At 40.3% G+C, this 24666-nt stretch overlaps 1 protein-coding gene across 1 annotated transcript; it reads right to left on the reverse strand.

Annotated features, from left to right (window-relative positions):
• Positions 1-160: 160 nt before the first annotated feature.
• Positions 161-24666, reverse strand: IP6K2 (inositol hexakisphosphate kinase 2). Its single transcript, XM_035106414.2, has 6 exons — positions 24579-24666; positions 8597-8892; positions 6303-6525; positions 5391-5566; positions 3384-3559; positions 161-945 (listed from the first exon to the last, which is right to left on the reverse strand). Exons 2-6 carry the CDS (start codon positions 8796-8798, stop codon positions 448-450), a joined length of 1275 nt encoding a protein of 424 aa, XP_034962305.1. The 5' UTR covers positions 8799-8892; positions 24579-24666; the 3' UTR covers positions 161-447.

A 24666-nucleotide genomic window follows, 5' to 3' on the forward strand; every position in this document is an offset into this window, starting at 1 on the left:
ACTAGGAATACATTAGGATAGCATCCTAAAAATAAATATTTCACTGTATGAAAAAGATGTGAAGAGAAGGTCTGTTCACCTTAACCAAGGGATAATAGTCTGCTTGTTGTAACAAAATGACCAAAAACACCCCAGGTCCTTGGAAAGACAACATTATCACTTACAATGAACAAAAAGAATTTTATTGGTATATATACACACAGGAATAACAGAGGTATTTGAATAATCGAATATGGAATGTTCACGAGAGTTAAAATAAATAATAAAGATACCCAGATGTGTCAGTGCTAACTCTAGCACCACTAAAAGGAAATGCCCAAACAGCTTTGACTCTGATGGGGCCATCCCAACAGAGTCTGTACAGGTTTCTACCACCAGAAAGTGGTCAATATTCCTGGAATACAAAGAGTCACTATAGTGCTTTCTACTGCTTTGCATTCTAAATGTTTATTCACTGCTTTCATCCCTTATTTCTTTAATAATAACTATTAAGTTTTGAAGTCCAAAAACATAACCCGTGTCTTGGCCCTCATGCACCACGCTATCTTCTCCGTAATACCTGCAAGTTGTATGGGCAAAGTCTATCATTCGAACATCAACTGAGCTAGCAGTAGGCTTATAGGCATATGCACCTGCCGATTCATCTGAAGACTCCTCTGAAAGGCCTTCAAGGTCTTCTGGATCAGAGTCCACAGCTACCTCTTGTAATTCCTTTCCATCATAAATGATGAGCAAAGAACTGGAGTAAAAGCGGTAAGATTCCTGTTTCTCCAAGACTGATTTTAATTCAGTCAGTTTCTTTAGAACAGATTCAAAGAGTTCTCTTCGCAGGTATTTCCCATTATGAAAGAACTGGTAAAGTGCTTCTTTAAATCCTTGGACCGAAAGCTTCCTTCCATGGTATTTATTCATAAACATTAACTGGCCAGAACCTGGCTGATAAACCTGTAGAAAATAAGAAATGGACTTGTTAGCACTGAATAAAACAGTAACTTTGAATTAAAACCCTCAAGAAATATGCTTCAGAAGAGAAGGAAAACTTTTCAAGTGTCTTCTGATATAGCTGAAGGAAGTCAAAGGTAGAATATTCTAACTGCCGAATCATTCATATATAACACATTTTAATTCCAAAGCAGATTCTTAAGGTGTATATTATTGTTTTTCCATTGATGAAATATGTAAGACCATGGAATTTAAGTAGGATTAGAAATTTACTTGGCCACTATTTCAAAAGTCAAGTTACAACATGCATAATGGCATTTGGTAACTCAGCCCAATAACAGCAGTATCATGCCTATGCTTGTTAACTCATTTTGAAAAGCTACTGGTGGCAATCTTATGAAGGGGGAAATGACCCTTTAAATAAAATTATTGTGTATGTCTACATACACAATAGCTTGAAGAAGAAATCAATAGCTTGAAGCATATAACTGAGACAATGAAAATATCTTTTATATAACAAATCATATTAGTATCTACTAAAATGGTAGCAAAGATTAATGAGTCAGTCCTTGAAGACTAAACTGAAATGACAGTACCAGCTGGCCCTCAAACGGATAAAAATTAAGCATGCTGACTAAAACTTGGATCTCTAAAAGCAGAAACAATTAATTAAGAAACTACTGGAGCAATATCCTGCAGCCTGAAATAAGGAAAGGGGCTATGAATACGTTTATACCTTCCAAGCATCATTTGCAAAGGAGATGCTGCTATTAAAGGGAAAGCACAGAGAGGTTTCCCACTAAAAGTAACAAAGAAAAGGGAAAGTGGGGTAGATGACCACTTCTAATTGTACAGGAAGGTGAAAAGTTCCTCTGATAGTAGTCATTCCATTCAAACCAAGCTTGCATGAAAGCATGCAAAGAGCCAGCAGAGAAGCAAGGAGCTCTATTTTTATTGTCCATATTGCCCCATTCACTTGCATCTTTCACTTACAGGGAATAGCTAAACAGCCAGGCAGCAGAACAGATAACTGCTATCACCTACTCTGCCTCTGGACAGTGAAAACGCCTGCAGTGAAGGCAATAAAGTGCACATGGCTAGGCAACTTCCACCCAGCTGTCAGCCCTTTTGAGCAATATGCTGCGATCAAAGTCAATGTGACCAGCCACAATGATCCAAAGGGAAAAGAAGCAGCCTCAATGTAATTGTGGTCCCTCGACTTACGAAAATTCGAGCTACGAATGAAAAAAATGGCCGCACGCGTATGTTTTTTTCGACATCCAAAAGGAAAACCGTTGCAGTTTAGATGGGGTTTTTTCGACTTACGAATTTTAGATGCAGTTTACTTGACTTACGAATTTTTCCGTTTCCAATGCATTCCTATGGGAAACCGCTTTTTTCAACTTACAAATTTTTCGACCTACGAATGTGCATTTGGAACGGATTAAATTCGTACGTCGAGGGATCACTGTATTTACTTTTAAACTGCAAGGTGTCTTAGTCCAGAATGAAAGGTGAAACAAACAAACACCCAAATAAATAGTAAAAGTTGCCTCACAGTTACAATCATGTTATTTGTGAAAGGAGCCTTCCTTTGGCTGTTTTATGAAGTGCACACACTACGAAGACTTAGTGCAGAGTAACACAAAAAATCCTCAATAAAACTCATTTTTTAAAAAGCAAGGGTGCAGCTTATTAGTATTGTTAATAATTTGCAGTTTATCTGGATTCAAATTGAGTCTTTCAAGACTCCAGGGCAGAACCTGCATTTAAAAAAAATAAAACAAAACTGCTAGTATGGGAGGGAAGAGAATGCATTGCTAGAGAGGATTTTTGAGTGCATGCTTCACTCCATGCACATGCATGTGGAAACGAACTCTCTGTGATCATCTCCCATATTGGATTTCTTAATCAAATTAAGGACAGCCTGATGGTTAAATAGCAAATTCCATGCATGGTGAGAGAAAGGCACAACGGCTCACTTTCTCCGCTCTTGATAAGGAAGAGCATTGCTCTCAAGTGGCCCATCCGCCTGATTACAGTGATACTGCCACGTTCTGGGGCTTTCTTCAGCAAGATGGTGAATAAAATGTAAAATCTCTCAGCTAGAAAAGTAGGAAGTGTGAAGGTTACAAAATTGCCTAAAATGAGTAACACCACTGAATTATTTTGAATTAGAGAAAATAAAGACACCATTCTTAAATTGCCTGAAATATATAATGAAAAATGTACAGCCAGCACCACTGCACTTAATTCTACTATTTGATGACAACTGTAATCAGTAGCTCACAAAATTCAGAACAGTGCAATGCTTGCCTAAGGAAAGCCAGAATTTTTCCACTTGAAGAAAACGCAAATAGAAATTGGTTTCACTCAGTCTAATAAGCAGAAATTATTCATTCCAAACACCTCATTCTGCTCCTACTCTTTCTGAAACTCACCTGCATACCACAAACTCGGACTCCTATAACTGCTGAAGTGCTCTGCTGACACTTCCGGATCTGATTAGCCTTCTTTTCTTCAGATGCATCATCTCCATGCTGCCGGGTTCCCATCTTGAGATCTAATACACAAGGCACCTCATAACGTGAGGTTAGGTTTTCCAGTAAGATAAATTCTGTTTAGTTAAGGAAAGCTCAGAAGAACTGTGACCAAAATTCCTCTTACACTTGAAGCCAAAATAAAGAAATGTTCCAACCAATAATTAAAATTCTCAATATTGTCCCTATTATTAGAACTTGTACAACTTAACTTCACTATTAATGACTGGCATTTAAAACTTATTGTTATCCACCTTTCACTACAAGTTCTTGGGGCAGGATATGAACATTCAATTAAACATATTAAATACCTTACTTGGAACACTTGGAACTCATCTGCTCCCAGATGACCAATGAAAAGAGTCTGATGATGGTGCCAAGTAGAGTGATGGCCCCTTTGCCATGGGGAAGGAGTTCCATAACTGGGCATATTGGGGGGAGGGGGTAACTACAGAGAAGGTCCCCACAATACCACTGCCTCTCCGGCCTCAAATAGCAGTGCTCCCCCAGCAAGGCCTCCCCTGCTGATTTTAACAGTCAGGCAGGTCTGTATCATAAAATGCCTTGTTTTCCACAAACCAAGGAAAAGCATTGTTCTCTGAGATGGTGGAGATTTAGGACAGAACCTATGAAACAATCAATTTGGCTTCAGCAAGCTTTTGGTCTGACACATAACTCTGGTATAACCTTGGATAAACTATTCAGCTGCTCTTCTCAACTGTATAAAAATATTATAAACTATCTCAATCAGATATTGATGAAAAGTTATCAATATTTCAGACAACTCAGAAAATTTCTCTACAAGGCTTGTGCAGAGAACCTACATATTTTCACTGAACATTTTTCAGTGTTCTAAGGGTTTAATGTCCCCCTGAAAAAACCATTAACAGTTCTTATACATTTATTTCCAGTAAATAGGCTACTTAAAGGCAAAATACAGCCAATCATAATCTTTGTGCCACATCAGAGAACCAGCAGCACATTTATTATTTTCGGCACACAGACCCCTTTATCTATTTGCCTCCGATGGCAATCACAGAATGTCAGGGTGTCTACAAGCCACTCCCTATAGACTGTATCTATATGATTTAGGGAAGTGGGTTTACATGTAGCACATGAGCTCTTTGTGTATATACACAAAGAATATGTGTTAAACATGATCTCCCTATATCAGATACTCTACTGGAAATACAAAATAGAGAAGAGACAGTAAGCTGCTGGCTCTGTCACTTAAGATAGCATTATTATTTTTACATACAACTGAACAAAAAAACCTACATACTTCTTTAGGCCGATTAAAAAAGCAAACCAAGACACATTTGAACTTGTGATCATGAGAGGTAGAGATTAAGCCCTCTGGTGCCATTTGAGGAAAGAATGCTGGTGGTTCCAACATAAAGAAACAGCAGAACTTTACTTCACTAATTAAAGCACGAGGTTCCATTTATAAAAATTAGATGTGCACTAAGGCATACTTTGGTTTAAAGGCACATCTGTACTCATACCACTGTCAGCACAGATCACTCCTCAACAGAATGTACTGGCTTAGGGGAATAGATTGGCTTGGACTTCAGCATGACCAACATGGTTCCTTACATAATGCAGACAACAGCACTACCATCAATGTCCTCCACCAACTGCAGAGATTACACATCAATTGTGGGCTACTGTAAAGGTAAATGGTCTGCAGATTTATGTAGCATCAGCCTAAGAACTATGTGAGAGCCTGAATTCCAACAGCAGAAAATAGTACATTGTAGTCACTTCCATCCGCCAATGCTGAGAAACTCAAATTTAGTCTAAAAGTTCCCCTGTGAGTGACTTGTCACATTTGAGATTTAACTCTTCGGTTCCTATGATAATGTGGTTCTTGTTCAGTTGCCATACATTTATTTGCACAGAGGATACTATATTGATTCCGATGTTTTGCATTTTCCTTCATTCGCTTTAACTGCTGCTGATGACATTTCATACTCCAAGGATTATGGTGTTTAAACTGAGAACTGACATTTCCTTTTTTCTCCACACTGTAATACAGCACTTCAGATTTCTTCAGCAATTCGAATTCTTCCTCTAACTTATGGCTGAAAAATAAGAACCAAACCTTAGTATTAGTGGTCAAGTGGAAGTATCCTAGCCTTTCAAAAATAATTTGAAAATATTTGTGCTCTGCTAGCCTTCACTCGTGCATTGCTTACAACTAGCCTATTTCACAATGATTTTTAAACTGACAAGTGATATCCACTATCTTTCTTATATTAACCAAGTAATTTGTCCCAAGGTTTCTCAGTCAAGCCTTCACCTATGTTTTTAAAAGAGTACTGGCATCCAATGAGCACCGATTCTAGTCCACAAAAGCTAAATAAATAAGTGCCTTGTTTTCAAGGTGCCACAATATTTTTGATTGCTTTTGAAGCATCAGCCTAACACGGCCTCTTACATATATTTTTAAAGAGCACTATTTAACAGTTGCCACAGTTTGTAACTTTCAAGATTCAAATGACACTATGTTCTGAAATCAATAAAATATGTTGTAGAAGGCTTGAAAAACTAGAACTTCAGAGCTCCTTACTTAAATAGGAAAAAATGACTTTCTAGGCACAAAAATGTACAGAATGCAACCCTATCTAGTTTTACCACACTAAGGCTGTAGTTTTATAGAGTTATCTATAAGGAAACCCCATTAAATACAACGAGCACTGCTTCAAAGTAAAAATGCTTAGGATTGCATTCCTTTTTGTTTTGTAATCCATGAGATTTGAGTATACACAGATGAATTATGATAGTAGCTTTTGCTTTGCTTACTCTTTTTTTAGTTACCTTTTCATTTTCTCTTCTTTTCGGTGCTGTCGAACCCACTCCTTAGTTAACTTTTCATTTTCTAGCAATAGAGTCTTTTTATTAGTCCATCGTAACAATTTATTTTTAGGTTCACATTCAGAATTATCTAGGCTTTCCAAGTTATCATGGTCCCCATTTAATGGATATGCTATTAGACACAGGTTTCCATCTTCATCCTCTTCAAAGCTTACTGATACCACACCTTCAGAGGAAAAATAAGATATACAGTTAAAATTAAAGAAATGAGAAGCATATACAGCTTACAACACAACATAATTTTGCACTAAGAATATAGCAACTTTGGTTTTTCTCTTACCCCAGTCCTTAGTTTTTTATCGTGCCACAGGCCAAAACTCATCTGTCAACCTAACAAATATCAAAACATCTAGACAAAGTGACACCTCACAGAGAAGACAATTTATCATGAAGACAACACATTAATGATACAGGAGATTCTTCTCGTGAGCAGAATCACATAGGAATCAAATAATAACAGGAGACGTTTTCAATTATTGAAAATTTTTATTATTTTCTTTTTTAAAAAATCTGACTTATCTGTCCCTAGAAGAGATGTAAAACATTGTATATTTACATCTTGCAGTGAAATGTGCCCTGCACAGAAACACCAAAAGCTTTAAGTTTTGCATAACAGCAAAACTAAAAGCACTTATCCAAACAAACGGCTTTCAGGAGGGTTAATAGATTCCAGGGGAAAGGAAAGGCTTGCAAGAGCAGAGCAAAACAAGAACAACATCACACATTACAACAGACAACTAATTCAAAGGGTTCCTTAGAATCACCACTTTTAATTTTACAATTTTTATTTTCCTTGGGGGAATATATTTTATTGATTTCAGTTATGTAGCAGTCTTGCAAAGGAAATAACAAAATGAAGTACAAAACAAATTTGACTGAGATACATCAAGACATGGTGAACTTTGAAAGCATTTTTGCTTCCTCATCTCAAAGTCTCTAGAGCATTGTCTTATATTTTGAGAGTCTTAGAGGAAAGTTCTGACAGTGCCATATAGGAATGCTATGGCAGAAGTTGTAACAACTGGCTGAATGGGGCTTTTTTTCCTCAGTCCTCTCTCTTTATCCTGAAATCAATCAATCTGTACATTCTTGCCGCTCATCACTAGAGTTCTTGGCGAGAGACTGGCACTTCTGAGAAGGCAGGCAGCTCTGGGACCTACAGTAGCAAGGGTAGGGAGTGCGGAAGCTCTGACTGACAGTCCTGCTGCCTACACAGGAAAGAGCTACAGGAAAGGGGGGGAAGCCAGCTAGAAAATGGCCTTTGACTTTATCCTGGAAAAAACAACAGAGATGGACCAAATGAGGCCCCCCTTGCCCCTGAATCCCACCCACACATCTCCAAAAGAGAAAAACCACATATGCTAGTACAATTTATTACATTCTATCAAACATTTATAAAGTACATTTTCATCTATTCATTCCAAAAGCTTGTAATGAGAAGTTTTCAAATGTTTCAGTAAGCGTGCACATCATAAGCAATACAACTAAGAGACATCTCTTAGTGTTTTAATTGGTTAAATAGTGGTTGCATTATTCAGTTAATAAATATAATACAATGTAAAAAGGTAATCAGATTTTTAAAATTCGGGTATCTTTAATTAAATTCCAGTAGTACCTCATTCAAAGTTAAAAGTTTTGGTCAACTAATGCAATGCTGAGAACTGGAATATCTACTCCCACATACCATCTGAGACAGTCTCTTCAACGGTATTTCACCTTTTGCCTACCTAATGACCGCATTTTTTCCCCATCTCCTTAAGGGCAAAAACAAGCTGAATATGTTTTAACAGTAAATTTTAAGTTCCTTGCTATGCTGACCAAATTGTTAGAGGTAGAAAAGAATCCAAAGAGCCACAATAAACTTCTGTAAGACAAGCAAATCTTATCCAGTTTTTTTTAAAAAAGTGCACACACATACAAATCAGAAAGCAGCAGCACATTATTACTGAAAACATTTACAAGCTGTTATCAATATACTTACCTACCTGTGCTTAAGGCCGATATATAGGTTATCATCAGCAGAGTTGTTCTACTCTAATGCTGTTAGTCAGCCCAAAGACCCACTGGCAAGCATCTCCACCCTGTATCTCCACAGCCTGGCTCAGACAATATCAAAATGCATGAAAAGAAACCCCCTAAAATCTCTCCAGCATAAGAGACTTTAGAGACAAAACAGCACATTTGGATTTACAAAAGGAATAAAAAAGCCCAACCCCCTTCTAAGGTTGGTAACGTACCTTCATACTGAGGAGTGAATTTACGCATTTCTGTAGGAAGGGTCTCATAGAACAGGTGTTCTCGCTGGATAAGGGGCTTACAGATGGTCTTGTCATTAAACCGGAGGACACAGGAGTGACCCCCAACCTGATGAACAAAAGGCTCTAGCAGAACGCCTTTGGAATAGTGCTCCACTTCCATAGCTCCAAATGCCGGGCTCATCCTTGTAGCACATTAGACACACCAATGTGGCAGTTGTGAAGGCAGCTCACACAGAGATTGCTTCTCCAGTATATGTTTATTCCCGCTAGAAAGTCTATGGAAACAGAAGAAAATCCCTTTTCGTTTAGCAACGTTGTTTGAAAAAGCACAATTAACAGATTCTTTCGTAACCGAGAGCGAGAAAAAGAGAAGTGAAACTCTCCGCTCTGAAGCAGAAACTGAAAAGAGGCAACAAGCCCAAGCACTGAGACAAACAGGAGTGAGGTCATACCATAATCTGCATACCACGCCTCTCACAATTTTAGCCAATTGGGATTAGCACACAGCTACTCGGCATGCCTATTACGAAGGAGCAGGCAGAATGTCAATGCAGAAAGTGGAAGGGGGAGAAGCACTTGAACTGTTGCTCTTGGCTGTTCAAATCTGCTAACCCTTGCAGCATTTTATTATCAACACAATAGTCTACAGGGCAAAACTGTAGATAAATGACGCATTTCCACTCTTTTCTCTATATCATATTACGGATACCAATCTAGCCTTCTAAAGCCTGCTGTAGGTAGAACATGCAAATGACACTGTAAACCAGTGTTTCCATTTGATGCTTACTTTCTTTTAGTCTGCATGCATACATATACACGCTATTTAATATTATTCATTTTATAAAGAAAGAGCCTGGCCACAACCTAAACTAGCCTTTGAAAAGAGTTCCTTCATCACCACTTTGAACTCCCCAGGTAATAAAGGAGTTTGCAAGTTAGCTTTTTGAGCTTTTAAAAGAGGGGTCCCAGAAGAATACACACAAGCATTTTCCATTTAATTATTATTTAGTGAGTTTGTATTTTGCACTTTAACTCAAAGGTTCTCAGGAAGGTAAAAAGGTAAAGGGACCCCTGACCATTAGGTCCAGTCGTGACCGACTCTGGAGTTGTGGCGCTCATCTCGCGTTATTGGCCGAGGGAGCCGGCGTACAATACATTAAAATATACAAATCCATTTAAAAACATATAAACAGCAAATATAAAATTAATCAGAATGTCAAATTAGCTTTTAAAAGCTCTTGGGCCAACCACAGCCTACTTTTTGAACTCAAGAGTTTAAAGAAAAGCTTTAGACTTCTGTGAGAGCAGTTTCCAAAAAGAGAACTGAAAAGAATTCATGTTCAAAAAATTGTGCATACATAGATCACACAAATAGACAGAAAATCACAATCCCCCTAATTTTAAAAACACATCAATACCTATCGTGCATATTTCCATAAAAGTAGTATGTTCAGCATTGCTTGTTTTATTCTTAGCAACCTTATCTCCAACTTAAATAGGAGAATAATCTTAAAAGTTTACTCTGTCTCTACATGTGTTTTTCTCCTTATAAGATGACAAACATTATACTGTACAGAATTATAGTGGTCTTCAAGACTGAGGATCACACATTTAGAAGCCCAATGGTCTATTTTGATCATCTTGAGAAAGTAAAGCAGAGATGAGCTAAATCCTATTAGCAAATATAGCAAAGGTCTGATATAGTTTAATCTTTAAGATTTGTAGCCAAAAATAATGTGACCACTGGTTCTGCCATAAAACGTGTTACATGAACAATCATGCAGCTAATTCTGAGAGACCACAAAGTGTTCTAGGTCGCAGACCTATTTTTAGATAGACCCAAGTATAGGATCACAGTGCAAAGCTGTGCAAAGCATGTCATCTTAGAAATAAATCCCAGAATTCAAAGATGCTTGCTCCCAAGTAGGTGAGCACAAAATTTATCTTAAAATTAAATGGCAATGGATTGCAGAAACAAATAACCCTTTTCTATGAAAATAGATAAATTTCTAGACACACAGAGGGATTTTAAACAATAGATGTGTATGTGATATTGATAATATTGAACTTCTGAGGATACTTAATTATTTTAAAGAAACATTTTAGATCATTTTCAAATTTTGTGCGTTGTTTTGTTGTTTGCTGCCCTCGGTAGGATGAACAGAAATTTAACAAATACTTGCTGGAGCATAACAACATTATCATCAGGAACACTACCCGGTGAAAATACAATGTAATCCACACTTAACAAAATATCTTGAGCTCAATAACTTCATACCTGTGATACTACAAAAGATAAGCAATGAGTATACCTAACGTTTACTCTTAATGGCTTACTGGTGTGAAGCACATTTTGACTACCTAACTACTATTGGATCCAGTCCATTTCTGCAACACACGTCTATCCAGAAGATGGCACTATTTTTCCAGTTCCAATGAATTACTCTACAATAGCAATACCCTCAGATAAAGATGCATCCAATGATCATCTACTCGGGTAAGATGCATTGGGTTGTGTTCCTGCTCAGAATAGACTCTGAGTCTATTTTTGACATATGGCAACCCTAGCTTACTTCCAAATAAACAAACTATTGAAATCATGACAATACATTCAACATTCTGTCATCATAACAGAAAATGCATGCATGTGTGCAAACACATAAAGACTTTGTCAAAATAATCTCTACAGCCTCTGATCCTCACAGAAAAATGTATTTGCTACAAATTTCACCTGATACGCAAACGTATGCCACTCTCCACTCTTCCCCAGCGAGCTCATTAATTTTTCAAACGCTTTCACAACTTGTTTTCTTTCGTATATGTTCAGAGCAGTCCACATAGAATGCTGAACTGTGTGTATTTGCAAAACTGCACCCACTTGGGTATCACTCAGGACATGATTCAACAGGCCCCACCTTCAAAATGAGCATAAAGGCTGTCTCTCATATAGGGACATGCATAATATTCCACTATTATGCAACAGAATCTTGCTTTTGTTCGTCAAGCATTGGTAACCTCCTGCTTACACTACAGAAAAACATTTCCTATTAACATGCCCTTGGAAATGGATTTGAAAAGCATCACAATTAGTCCAGATGTTGCAATCCCTTATTGACTGATGTGCATTAAAGCAGTTGTGACTTCATTGGTTGTCTTTTTACTTCAAAGCACAACTCATAGGTGCTTTTTTTTTACTTTGAAGTCCTAAACAGCCTGTGTCTTGCATACCATACCACAGAGCATCTTCTCATACATACTTCCTCACATAATACCGTGTTTCTCATATTATAAGACATGTCTTATATTTATTTTTTCCTCAAAAAAACACACTATGGCTTATTTTCAAGGGATGTCTTATTTTTTTCCTCCTCCTCCTGCTGCGGCCGGCATTGCTGCTGCGCCTATCACTATGTCTTATTTTCGGGGTATGGCTTATATTCATTGAATGCTTAAAAATCCTGCTATGGCTTATTTTATGGGTATGTCTTAAAATATGAGAAACAGGGTATCTGGCATGGGCTCTACACCTTTTCATGTGCTGTCAAGATCTAGAAGTAGAGCTGGTCCTTCTCTGGCATCTCCTCTTTGGAATACAGTGGTACCTCAGGTTACAAACGCTTCAGGTTACAAACGCTTCAGGTTACAAACTCCGCTAACCCAGAAATAGTACCTCAGGTTAAGAACTTTGCTTTAGGATAAGAACAGAAATCGTGCTCCGGCGGCATGGCGGCAGCAGGAGGCCCCATTAGCTAAAGTGGTGCTTCAGGTTAAGAACGGACCTCCGGAACGAATTAAGTTCTTAATTGGAGGTACCAGTGTAGTCTTCTCTGGGAGAGCAGACATCACCATCACCTCTCTTCCTTGAATCCTTCCCACTGGGTAGATGACAGATGATCACACACACCTGGGAGGGAGAGGGGGAAAGCAGCTGGAGCAGGCCCTGAAGTAGTCTTTGCCTCCCTTCCCTGAAATTTTACTTGTGATTACATTATTGTTCCCATACCAGACCATGATGCCTCATAGTGAGCATATAGTGGAGCAGATATCTAAATCAGAGGCTTCACAATTCATAACTTGTGTGTTTAACCACTTCACTAGGTTTTCATGGTTCATGGTTTTATTTACTGCACATCTTCAGTCTAGAGACTGTGTTACCTATACTGATCTTGCTGGTAACAAGTCCATGTGTAAACTAAGAGGGATTAAAAACAGTCCCTGTGGGGCTTGCAGCATACTTAACATTTAAAAAACCTGTCTGAATGCAGTTCAAGGCAATCCTAAGCTACTAGATATCCCTAGGCAAAGTTTTGTTATGTACAGCTTTACAATGATCCATTCCTGCTTTAGATCAAGGTAACAACAGCATCTTTATTATTCACACTTCCACCCCAAACAAGATTTTATATCTTTTCCCACATAATAACATTCATATAACTCTAAAGGAAAAGCGTTTTAACTCCTGCTAAATCTTCTGAGTATAAAACATAAAGTAATTTAATTATGAACAACCTCCCCCAAGAACATAATATCCTACTTAAATATTGAGATGTAGAAAATGACCTATGTGCCTGGGAACATGGAGTTCAATTACTGAAATACAACAAATGCTTTTGTTTTGGCAATAACCTTTCTAAAAGCCTTCCTTTTTTCAAAATGGCTAACTCTCTCTACTTCATTTTCATTATTTCTGCTCTCTCATTTTTGCCTAACTACAAGTTATCCCCTTAATGAAAAAAATCTCAAGTATTTATTAAACTATCTACAAAATTATCCAAAATACTGGCTATGCACAGTCTCAAGCATTCAGCATTTAACTAAATGCATCCTTGAAATACAAAACTTAAAATAAACATTGGGCGGTGATATGAATGGAGCATTAATAGTCACCACTTTAAAAAAGTAAAGGTAATCTGAATTGAGGTGGGAAATTTTAAAGTTTAAAATTTGCAAAACTCTTGCTTTCCCAATGAGCAAGTCACAAGCCACGTGAGTGAAACTCCCTCACATCAGTCTCCTTCCTTCCCTCTCTTTGTTGGCAGAATCTTCACAATACCAAATTGCCTATCTCCCCTCCCCCACTCAATTATTTTGCTTAAATGAACAGACTACCTACTTCTCATCAAGGAAGAGACTGGATGTTGAGGATCAGAAAGTTCCCTGCTACTTGGGACACCTACAATAAATATTTTCCAGCTACTTCTTACAATGATTTTCTTGCCCTACTAGACTAATATGTTCTGGTTTTTCTCTAAACATGGAAGTTCCTCCTGAGAAGCTGAGAATGCAGTTTATTCCCAAAGTCATTCCCTTTCATTTCATATGAACCAGGAATAAAACTCCGGCTTTACACTCACAATTGCTAGAATTACCATTCCACACATAAACCTGCTTTGGGAGAGGCGAGAAATCCATCCATAATACTTTTATCTATCCTTTTGTCCAAAGGATCAGGGCAGTAGAAGTGAATAGCCTCACAGCTGCCCCAGTCCCCGGAACACATCTCTAGTCACCTCCAAGGGATACCAAGAACAGGAGAACATGTCTCCATTCCTAGCTTCACAAGGAGCAAAAAGTCAAGACTGACTTAACATGGAGTCCACGTTATCTAGATATATTTTGTTTCAGAAAGTTTAGTTTTTCTAGTTTTAGAGATAAAAATCTATGCTAAATACCAACAGACTTCCAACACTGGCTTTCATAACTGGATGGAAATCCTACTTCAAGTCCTATTACTGCATTCATTACGTCAGTACCAGCAGCATTATGTATGAATGGAAAATTTTCAAAAGCAGAGCTCCCATAAGAAATCAGCAGCAGCAGCAGGGATGGAAGCAAAGTTTCTCTTGAGAAAGAAAAATCCAAACAAGTAAAGCAAGAACACAATGATGGAACAGTGCAGAGAACAAAAAGAGGACAAGAGAAAATAGAACCGTTTATTACATATTATTACGTATTTGCCAAAAAAGCTTATTTCTGAGACAGGACGTGTAGGGACTATTTCAACTATTTAAAAGCATGTGATCCTTAAATCTCCTTGATGAAGTTAAATCTAAAATTAAGCATCACATCTTAACCATGGAAAATGGTGAAAGTTTTATTATCAGTCTAGAACACACACATCTGAAATAAAATGTTACAGTACGGATTAATGATGTTTGGTGGCTTGCAATTCAAAAGAACAAGATCAGCAAAAACGCAAGTCTATTTTTTGCATAATATAAATCAGGGGTTCCCATTTTTTTTTCTCAAGGACCCCTCATCGAGCCACTATTGTGACAAGGACCCCCATTAATTCCTAATCCTAAAATTAAAAAGTGAGAGCCAAATTAAGAGTCTTTTTATAAGAGTCCAGGGAGGAGGGAGGGGAATGGAGAAGACAGGGTACCTGCGCAGTAGCGCACAAATGAAGCCGACGCGCGCAAGGCATCTTGGGGAGGTGAGCGTTAGTAGAATGCACGTGCTACCTCTTTGCAAAACAGTAGTGTTTGTAAAGCGCCACCTAACAGCATACAGCAGAACTACTGCCTCATCTAATTCTAGTTTTGCGCTAGACTCTGCTCATCCAGGAAGTGGCCAAAACAAAAAATCTGTTATCATACGAAATATATTTAATATATTTTTTATTCTAATAGCATCTTGCGGACCCCTCTGGCATAGCTCGCGGACCCCTGGGGGTCCGTGGACCACCTGTTGGGAACCACTGATATAAATCAAAATAAAAGTCACAGTAGATAGAGCTGATTGCCTCTGAAAGTATGGTAGAAATAAAACCTACACTGGGGTTAATAATAATTAGGCTTCATGCATCATTAGCTGTACAAATGGAGAGGGGCAAAAAGAGGAAGGGCTTCGTCATGCTGATTGCTGGACTCATAATTGGGGCAAGGGAGGGGGAGAAATCAGCTCCTTAACTTCTTCAACAACCAAATGGCACCTAAGATTTAATACACTATCGTTTTAATTACAAAACGATCCCCTCTTATGCAGTATAAAGAAAGATGAATTATTAAAAATAACACTGACAAAAGCAGTCAAACGTTTTCCTTGTTAAAACTTTAAAAAGTAATTTCAGGAGATCTATGACTCTATCATGATTACGCTGCTCAGCTTTTATTTCCATTGTACTCTCATAGGACACCTGCAGTCAGCAAAGGACATGCAAACAACACAGTTAAGTAAATGTAAGGTGAAACCTTTAAAGACCAGTGTATCAGTCTAGAAAACTGCAAGTTCACATTAAAACCAAGAGGGCAATGCCTCCTCTAATATCTAATTTATAAACCTTACATGTACATATTACAAGAACCGACCATTTTTGGTAAATGCCAACAAGCATGTGAGTTCTGACAAGACAATCTCAGATGAATTTTGTGAAAATGTGAGAACAGATAAATAGTATTTCACATTTCTGACATACACAGGTAATGTCACAATTCTGTGACATTTGTTAGGGTTATGATGAAGCTTTAACTGTTGCACACGAATCCATGCATGCACAGAGCAGTTAAATGAACAATGATACAGAGGGGGAGGGGGGAGCTCTGACCTTCCAGATATTGTTGGATTGCAACCTTCAGACAGCATGGCTAATTGGAGTTATAGTCCAACAACTATTTAAAGGGCTGCAGATTTCCCATGCACCTGTTGTAAAAGATCAGGGAAAAATAAAGTAAAAGCTCCTCTGTGATATAGCTGATTTCTTAATTGCATTGCAAGCCAATGCACATTGTGTAGCTGACTAAAAAAATAATAATACTCTGTAGAAGATCCAGTTTAGCATCTCTGCATCTTGCATGAGAGATTAAAATTTTCCATTGCAGGGTAAGGTTTTTTCCACTGTTCCCAGGTTCTCTTTCATTTCTCCATATCTGAACGGAATGTCAGTAGTTTGTCACTGAATAAATTATACATTTTAAAACATACTATACTAGGTTTTATTTAGTAACATCTAATCAATTTCGATTTCTCTAGCAAAATATTTCTTCAAAAATTTGCTTTCCTCTTCTATCACAAACTATACAAAATACCAAGACACAAATGACTTGGTTAAAATTGTCTGTACTGTAATTTGCTTAAACAACACAGCTTGGACACAATTTCTGGGTTTTTGGTGTTCAGCTTCCGAAATGTTCGGCAGCCAAGACGTTCGAAAACCGAGGTTTGACTGTACTGTATTTTTCCATGTATGAGATGCCCCCATGATTTTTTTTCCATTTAGAGTGCCAGGGAGAATTTTGGGGGGGGAGATTACCTTCAAGCCCAGGCAGAAAGCACACAGGATCAAAACAGGCGGGCAGGTGGAAGAGAGGGGGCCCGTCCATTGCCCTCCCGCTCTTTGCAGCCTAACCCACAACCTGCCCGATCCTGCTCTGCAAGAAGACCACAGCAGCAGTGCCCAGGTCCCGGATTCAGAGCCACCAGAGCTGGGAGCAATCCAGGAGTGCTCGCAGCCAACGCATCTCTATGGACAGGGGGCAAGGTGAAGCAGGCGGGCACTGGAGCCAGAGTAACCACCCCCTTCTCTCTCCAAAATAACACCTTCAGTGCGGATTGGCAGCCGCACCCCCGCTTAAGGAACCTTTGGAAGGTCAGGTGAAAGATTAGGAAGGCAGGCAGAGTAGAGCCTTCCACACAGGGCAACAGGCATCCTCTTCAGTGTCGCACTAGAGGGGCTTCTACAGGGTACCTCGTGAAGCTTGAGCTCCATGCACCAGGCTCACTCCTGGCTGAGGGGAAAATAGTGCCTCTGAGCATGAGCAAAGTGCCTTTTCCCACAACGTAGCCTGAAAGCAGTCAAGCTTTGCAGCCCCGCTCCACATTCACATTCTGTGTATAAGATGACCCCCAATTCTTCACTGAAAAAAATCAGCAAAAAACATTGTCTTATACACGGGGAAATACAGTAAATGGGGAGCAGGAGAAACCCATTATGGAAATAGCTTTTTGAGCCCTCCAGTCTCTAGGAAGGAGGCAGGAAGGCTCTTGAAGCATCCCAGGGCCCGGTTAGCAAGGCAGAGGGCAAGGTCTGCTCCAGACAGGCAGGGATGGTCACACAGCAGGGTAGTTCCAGGGGTTCCTGGCTTTATGTGATTTTGCCTTTGCATATGGACCCCTGGAACCAAACCCTCATGTAAGTGGCAGGCCTACTGTATAGAGATTTGCAACTAATGGAAAACAGTACAAAAAGTGGCTTGTAACACCAGTTACAGGGACCCAGGTGGCGCTGTGGTTAAACCACTGAGCCTAGGGCTTGCTGATCAGAAGGTCGGCAGTTCAAATCCCTGTGACGGGGTGAGCTCCCGTTGCTTGGTCCCAGCTCCTGCCAACCTAGCAGTTCAAAAGCACGTCAAAATGCAAGTAGTTAAATAGGAACCGCTACAGCGGGAAGGTAAACGGCGTTTCCATGTGCTGCTCTGGTTTGCCAGAAGCGGCTTTGTCATGCTGGCCACATGACCTGGAAGCTATACGCCGGCTCCCTCGGCCAATAATGCGAGATGAGCGCGCAACCCCAGAGTCGGTCACGACTGGACCTAATGGTCAGGGGTCCCTTTACCTTTACCTTTTAACACCAGTTACAGAGCCATCTGCTTAAGAAAAAAGTTCTAATTTTCCTGAAAAAATAATGACACTGTCAGACCTTCTTATAAAGAGAACTGCAAAGGACTCTAATAAAACTCTATTTTGTGTTCCAGGCTATCTTCACAGCCATAGTTGGGTGATTCCCTCATGAAATTCGACATGTGAGAAGCTTATTACCTCTGCCATCATGCCACCTACTCTTTGCCATATGCATATTGAGGGGGAACATCTGTAGAGGAGATCCTATTCGTGTAGGTTTTCCCCCTCCCCCCCTGCAGCCAGGTGGACCTGGCTTAATAGATTACAGTACAGTACAGTACAGGGGGGCCTGGTTGCAAACGGGATCCGTTCTGGAGGCTTGTTCGCAACCTGAAAAGGCCACATCCTGAAGTGCCGCGTCTGTGCAGGCACATGACGTAATTCGGTGCTTCGGCACATGCGCAAAGCACGATTTAGCACTTCTGCGCATGCACCGAACCAGGAAGTAACCCATTCCAGCACGTCCAGGTTCGGCGCGTCCGTATCCCGAAAAGACGCATCCCGAAGTGGACAAAACATGAGGTATGACTGTATAATGTAAGCCTAACTTTCAAAAAGCATTGTGTGTCTTGCTTTATTGTGATATTCACTTTATTTTGGTGGTCTGGAACTAAACCCACACTTCTCCGTGGTATGTAGTTCTTATATTGACTAGCTGGAAAAAGAGTTTAGGGAAAGGAGAAACTTGATGAAGCTGGTCCTTTCAGCAGAGATGGCAGAAAGACAGTGTTTTTTCTCTTGCTGCTAGAATGGCTGCTGCCAGTTAAAGGAGAGTAGGTCTGGTGGAGCTGGGTTTTTCAGGCATAACTGATGGAATGGCCCTGCTTCCCATTATCTCTCACTGTTGCAGCCTGCTGGAATGGAATGTGTGTGCATCATCTTTTAAATCTACTCTGGATGCTTTTCAATGGGCGTAACACATAAGCTCAATGTCTCGTTTCCCAAAAAGTTGCCACTGCTGTAATTTGTGACCAGCCATACCACTGCCAGGTCTTCCCACCAATATCAAATACAAGTTCTTGAATTTCCTGCTTCTTGGGATGGGGCTGCAGAACAAGGAGTACTTAGAATAACGACTTCAATGCTTTCTGATTCAGCATTGTTTATTCTATAAATGGCACCACTGGAAGACATTTTTTTTTGGGGGGGAGTTCTGAAATGTAGTGCAATTGGTATGCTGATGACACACAGCTCTATCTCTCAGTTCCATCCTCTAACCACAGGGAAGTTGTGAAAACTCTGAATTGGTATCCGGAGTCAGTCTTGGCATGGATGGTAGCAAACAAAATAACCCTTAATCCAGGCAATGACAGAACTCCATCTGAAGGACTAAGTATGCAGTCTGGGGGTACTCCTGGAACTAATCAGAGTATGTGAGCAGGTAAGAGTGCCTTTTACCAGTTTTGTCTAGTTCACCAGCTGTGGTCTTACTTCGAAAGCATGGATTTGACTCGTTACTCATGCACTAGTCATATCCATAAATCATAGTAATCATCTGGACTGGTGCAAAGTTGTCTATGTGTGGCTGCTTTCAAAGTTTTAAAAGTGCAATTGGTACAAAGTGTATTTGCCAGAATGTTAGTAAGTGTGTGAGTAGGACGCAGGCAGAGCTGCCAAGTTATCTCTTTTTTACAGGGATTTTCCCTTATGCTGAATAGGCTTCCTCGCGAGAAAAGGGAAAACTTGGCAGCTATGGACGCAGGTGGCACTGTGGGTTAAATCACAGGGCCTAGGGCTTGCGGATCAGAAGGTCAGTGGTTCGAATCTCCACGACAGGATGAGCTCCTGTTGCTCGGTCCCAGCTCCTGCCAACCTAGCAGTTCGAAAGCACGTCAAAGTGCAAGTAGATAAATAGCTACTGCTCCAAGCGGGAAGGTAAACAGCATTTCCGTGTGCTGCTCTGGTTCGCCAGAAGCGGCTTAGTCATGCTGGCCACATGACTTGGAAGCTGTATGCCGGCTCCCTCGGCCAATAACGCGAGATGAGCGCCACAACCCCATAGTCGGTCACGAGTGGACCTAATGGTCAGGGGTCCCTTTACCTTTAGTTAGTGTGTGGGACATAACACACTGATATTATATCAACTACATTTTTTTCTGGCCTCAAATTAAAGTGTTGCTTTTAGTCTTAAAAACCCTCAGTGGCATGTGACCACTTCCATCTACATGAATGCGCTGATGCCTTAAGAATGGTTTCAGGGGCTCTACTCTCCAGTCCATCTTCATTGGAAATACAGTGGTGCCTCGCGAGACGAATGTAATTCATTCCACGGGTCTTTTCTTATAACGAAAAATTCGTCTAGCGAATCCCATAGGAATGCATTGAAATTTTTTTGATTATTTTTTTTGCCCATAGGAACGCATTACTTGAATTTCAATGCATTCCTATGGGAAACCACGATTCGCTAGACGAATTTTTCATAAAACGAATTCGTCTAGCGAGGCAACCTCCGCTCAAAAAATCATTTCGTTAAGCAGGGCATTCGTTAAGCGAGGCACCACTGTATGGTTGCTGGGTATCAGGTACAGGGCCTTCTCACTGATGATGCCAGTTCAAAAATACCCTCCTGGGGAGATTGGACAGACTCTACTTCATCTCACTCTGGATTCTGTGAAACTTTTTATACAGACATCTATATTACTACCTTTCCCATTCCAAATAAATATACAGTCATACCTCATGAGTGTTCTGGTTTTTGAATGCTCTTTTGGAAGCCGAACATCTGACGCGGCTTCCGCAGCTCCCAACTGGCTGCAGGTTTCTGAACATTTCGGAAGTTGAACAGACTTCCTGAACAGATTCCGTTCGACTTCCGAGGTACGACTGTAAAGGGGTGCTAAAGTGGTCTCTAGTTGAAATATGGCACCCTAGTCAAAACAGATAAGCATCATTTTATTTATTTATTTATTTATTTATTTATTTACTTAGCAAGCTTGTTGCAATGGATAGCAGAGGCATTAGTCTCTCCAATCCAAATAAGTTAGCTAAATGGATTATGAAAATGCAAGGGGGTCATACAGCCACCTGTGTCATCACCACCACCTCCAATGGGCTCTATGCTGTGTGAGAGGTATGAGGGATCCCTTCATTGGCCATCAGTGTTCAAAATCAGCCGTGTGCGTTTTGTGACTGGCATAGGTCCAGTTGCAACTACATATAAATCTCTGAATACCAGACTCACAACTGGCATCTCCCTCTGGCTGACCCCTCCAGCTTTCTTAAGAAGGTAAGCAGAAAAGCTTATTTATTGCATTTATACCCCACCTTTTCCTCCAAGGTGTACATGGTTTACTCCCCTCCTCAGTTAATACCCCCAATCACTTTGTAAGATAGGTTAAGAGGCTATGACTGGCCCAAGATCATCCAGGAAGCTTCATGACTGAGTGGGGATTTGAACCCTGATCGCCCAAGCCCTACACACTAATCACTACACCACACTGGCTTCCTAGAGTACTTCTACTATGGGGAAGCTATATAAATTAAGTAGGTAAATAAATAAATATGGGGGAAACAATCTGAAATATTTTCATTGAAGCTTGAATTTGTTTTGTTCTGGATTGTATTATTTGATGTTTTAATGTGTTGTTAACCACTTTGAGATTTACTCTTTAAAATATAAAGCAGTATCGAAATGAAATGAATAAAAATTATTTTAAAAAACCACATTGGGGAAAAAGGCATCTAGACATTCCATTTTGACAACAGTAACCTAGGTTCAAGGTGCCATTTGGCGATTAGCTTATATATCTGAGTTTCCTAACACTGCCCAAATCCCACTTTTAATAATACCCCTATTTGTAGAAACTACTACTTTTTGCTTCCTAGTGAAGACAATGGTTAGAAGATGGTAGTTTCACCCCATCCATCAACAAGACCTCCACCTTCACTCCCTTAAACATGCAAGGGAAGGATCACTGGTGGCTGTGAAGTGACTGGCAGACAGCTATAAGATCTTGGCTCTCACATGCCAAACATCCCCAATGACTGTGGGGAAGACTCACATAAGTAAATTTGGATTATGTAAATACTTCACCTCAAGCAACAGAGTACTGCCCCTTACTGATAAACAACCAAAATAATCCACTTTAACTGTCAATAGCATTTATTGTAAACTGACTACATGCAATGTATCTCCATTAATTTCATTTATAAATCCTAAATCAGGGACTGAGAACCTGTGGCCCTCCAGATGTTGGAACTTCAACTTCCATCAGCTCAAGCCAGCACAGTCAATGGTTAGGGATGACAGAAGTTGTAGTACAACATACCCCTATCCTAAGTAAGCCAATTTATGTCCAGCTTGTCCTTCTATACCATACCTTATCACATATCAGAAGAATGTGGAAAATATGGTGACAAGGCCAATGTAATGACGGTTGACAGTCTGTTGTCTAGAAACTGAAGGATCAGAGAGACTCATAACTGATGGGAAATAACAACTCCTGCTCACTGCACAATGGAGCCTTGAAGTACTCACTGGTGAGTTAAGCCGTTTTCACTATAACCATCTGGCCAGAAGGCTGAAATCTTTTGTTGGTGATTAAGATATGGTAGCCATCTTCATGTATTTTGAATAATTTGGATAATTCTGTAAAGGTAAAGAATTATCCAAATTCTGTACCAGGCTGTAAACTGGGATGCTTTTGAAAGCTATTAAGGTGGATGTGGTACAGATAATAATCCACATCCCCTCAAGAGGCCATGGACCACCATATGCATTTTCTATCAACATTCCAGAATCTCCAAAGCTTCCTGCAGTCTCCTGGCAAGCTACTTCACTGGTTGCCTTCTGGTTACAATTTTGTTCACATAACATTTCAACTTTCAACATGACTACTAGCAATCATTGAACTTCTTCCACGTGTTTATTTTCTTTTACCTAGATTTTTGCACACTTTTGAGCAATTTGCTCTGAAAAAGCATTCTAATTAAATGCTAAGAGCTGTTGGAGGAAGTTATTTGGGTAGATACTGACTTATTTTTTGCCATGTTAATAATATGCCAGCCACAGCAAGTCTGTAGGGCATGGTGTGCTATAAAATCAGACCAAAACAGAAGAAAATTAAATCAGGAATATACCGGTAGAACTCAAGATTGTGTCATGTGCATGTCAAAACAACCACAGTACCTCAGGCTGCTGCTAATATTTTTCAGGGCAATAAAATGCCTTTCAACACACATTGTACTGCCTGGGAAGAAGTCAATTAGACATTCAATTAAATAACTACAGTAATAGGTTACTACAATGTAAGATCAAGATGTTCCAAATTCATGATACAAATCTCATACAAATACACCAGGCAGGTGCAACATGTGGAGAAAGAAAAAAACAAAACAGGAGGGCATATACAAGTACCTGGTTAGTCATCCAGCCCTATTTCAAAATTGCAGAGTAACAATGAGTCATGCATTTCTCATCACAATAAAAGCTTTAAACCACACCCACCCAGAAGTTCAAAGTACCTCACCATTTTATGACCTCCTGGCCCTATGCGCAAGGTTTTCTAACCCTGCGTAGAGCTTCCGATAAGGGAAAGATAAAGGAAAGAGAAATCTCACCCAACGAGAGAAGGATGACGAGTCAAGTGTTAAAACATAAAAGTGCATGTATAATAAAAACGCAATAAAGGGGGGGGTGAAATGTTCGCAGCAATTTTCTCCTCCCCACCCCCACCCGACCATTTTCAGTTTGGATGCCCGATGATGCGGGCCCACATCACAAGCCAAACGCAACACAGAGCGCTAGAGAGCGGTGCTCAGATATACCAAGCGGCAAACCAATTCCTGCCGGGTAGAAAGTGGGGAGGGGGGTTGCACAAACGAGGGGACCCCCCATCATATGCACTGATAACTGGCTGGTACTGGGATGTGTGGTGTTTTTTTGGGGGGGGAAGGTAGGGGGGCACATCAAAGGCTTCGTTTCCTCATCCTACCCCTCTCCTAGAAGCATCCCTTGCAAACAGCAAGCCTCCCTCTAAGTCCGCTGCCTCCAACGTCGCTGCCACGGCAGCGGCTTTGGGGGTTTCAACGGCTACAGGAGCCGTTTACCTCAGGCGGGCTGCCTGAGGACGACGGGAGAAAGCAACGTGGTGCCGGGGGAGGGCGAGGGGATGCGGATGTGGCAACCGGCACCACCAAGAAGGGCGGAAGATGGTGGCCCTGCGACCCAGCCGCCGGCTCTTCTCAAGCCGGCATGGAAGGGACCTTTGGGCTCTTATCCCGAGACGGGATGAGACTCCTCGGTTCCTTCTCACACCTTGAGACACCCAAGGGTGGGAACGATAATGGTGGTGGAGATAATAATAACAATAATACAGTAATAAAAACCGAGAGATGCGGTTACCTGCCAAATAGCTCCCCGCCAGCAGCGGCTTCGACTCTTTTGTTTCTCAGAGGCCAAAATGGCGGCGCCGAGCGGGGCGGCCCTTCCC

The sequence above is a fragment of the Zootoca vivipara genome, chromosome 2, assembly GCF_963506605.1.
Source record: "Zootoca vivipara chromosome 2, rZooViv1.1, whole genome shotgun sequence".
Taxonomy (NCBI): domain Eukaryota; kingdom Metazoa; phylum Chordata; class Lepidosauria; order Squamata; family Lacertidae; genus Zootoca; species Zootoca vivipara.

Excerpts from the sequence above, each read along its gene's own strand:
- IP6K2 (XM_035106414.2), bottom strand. The coding sequence starts at position 8,798 with ATGAGCCCGGCATTTGGAGCTATGGAAGTGGAGCACTATTCCAAAGGC. Across the intron at positions 5,567-6,302 it reads AAAGAAGAGAAAATGAAAAG|CCATAAGTTAGAGGAAGAAT; the intron begins GTAACTAAAAAA and ends CTTATTTTTCAG. Across the intron at positions 946-3,383 it reads TCCGAGTTTGTGGTATGCAG|GTTTATCAGCCAGGTTCTGG; the intron begins GTGAGTTTCAGA and ends TATTTTCTACAG.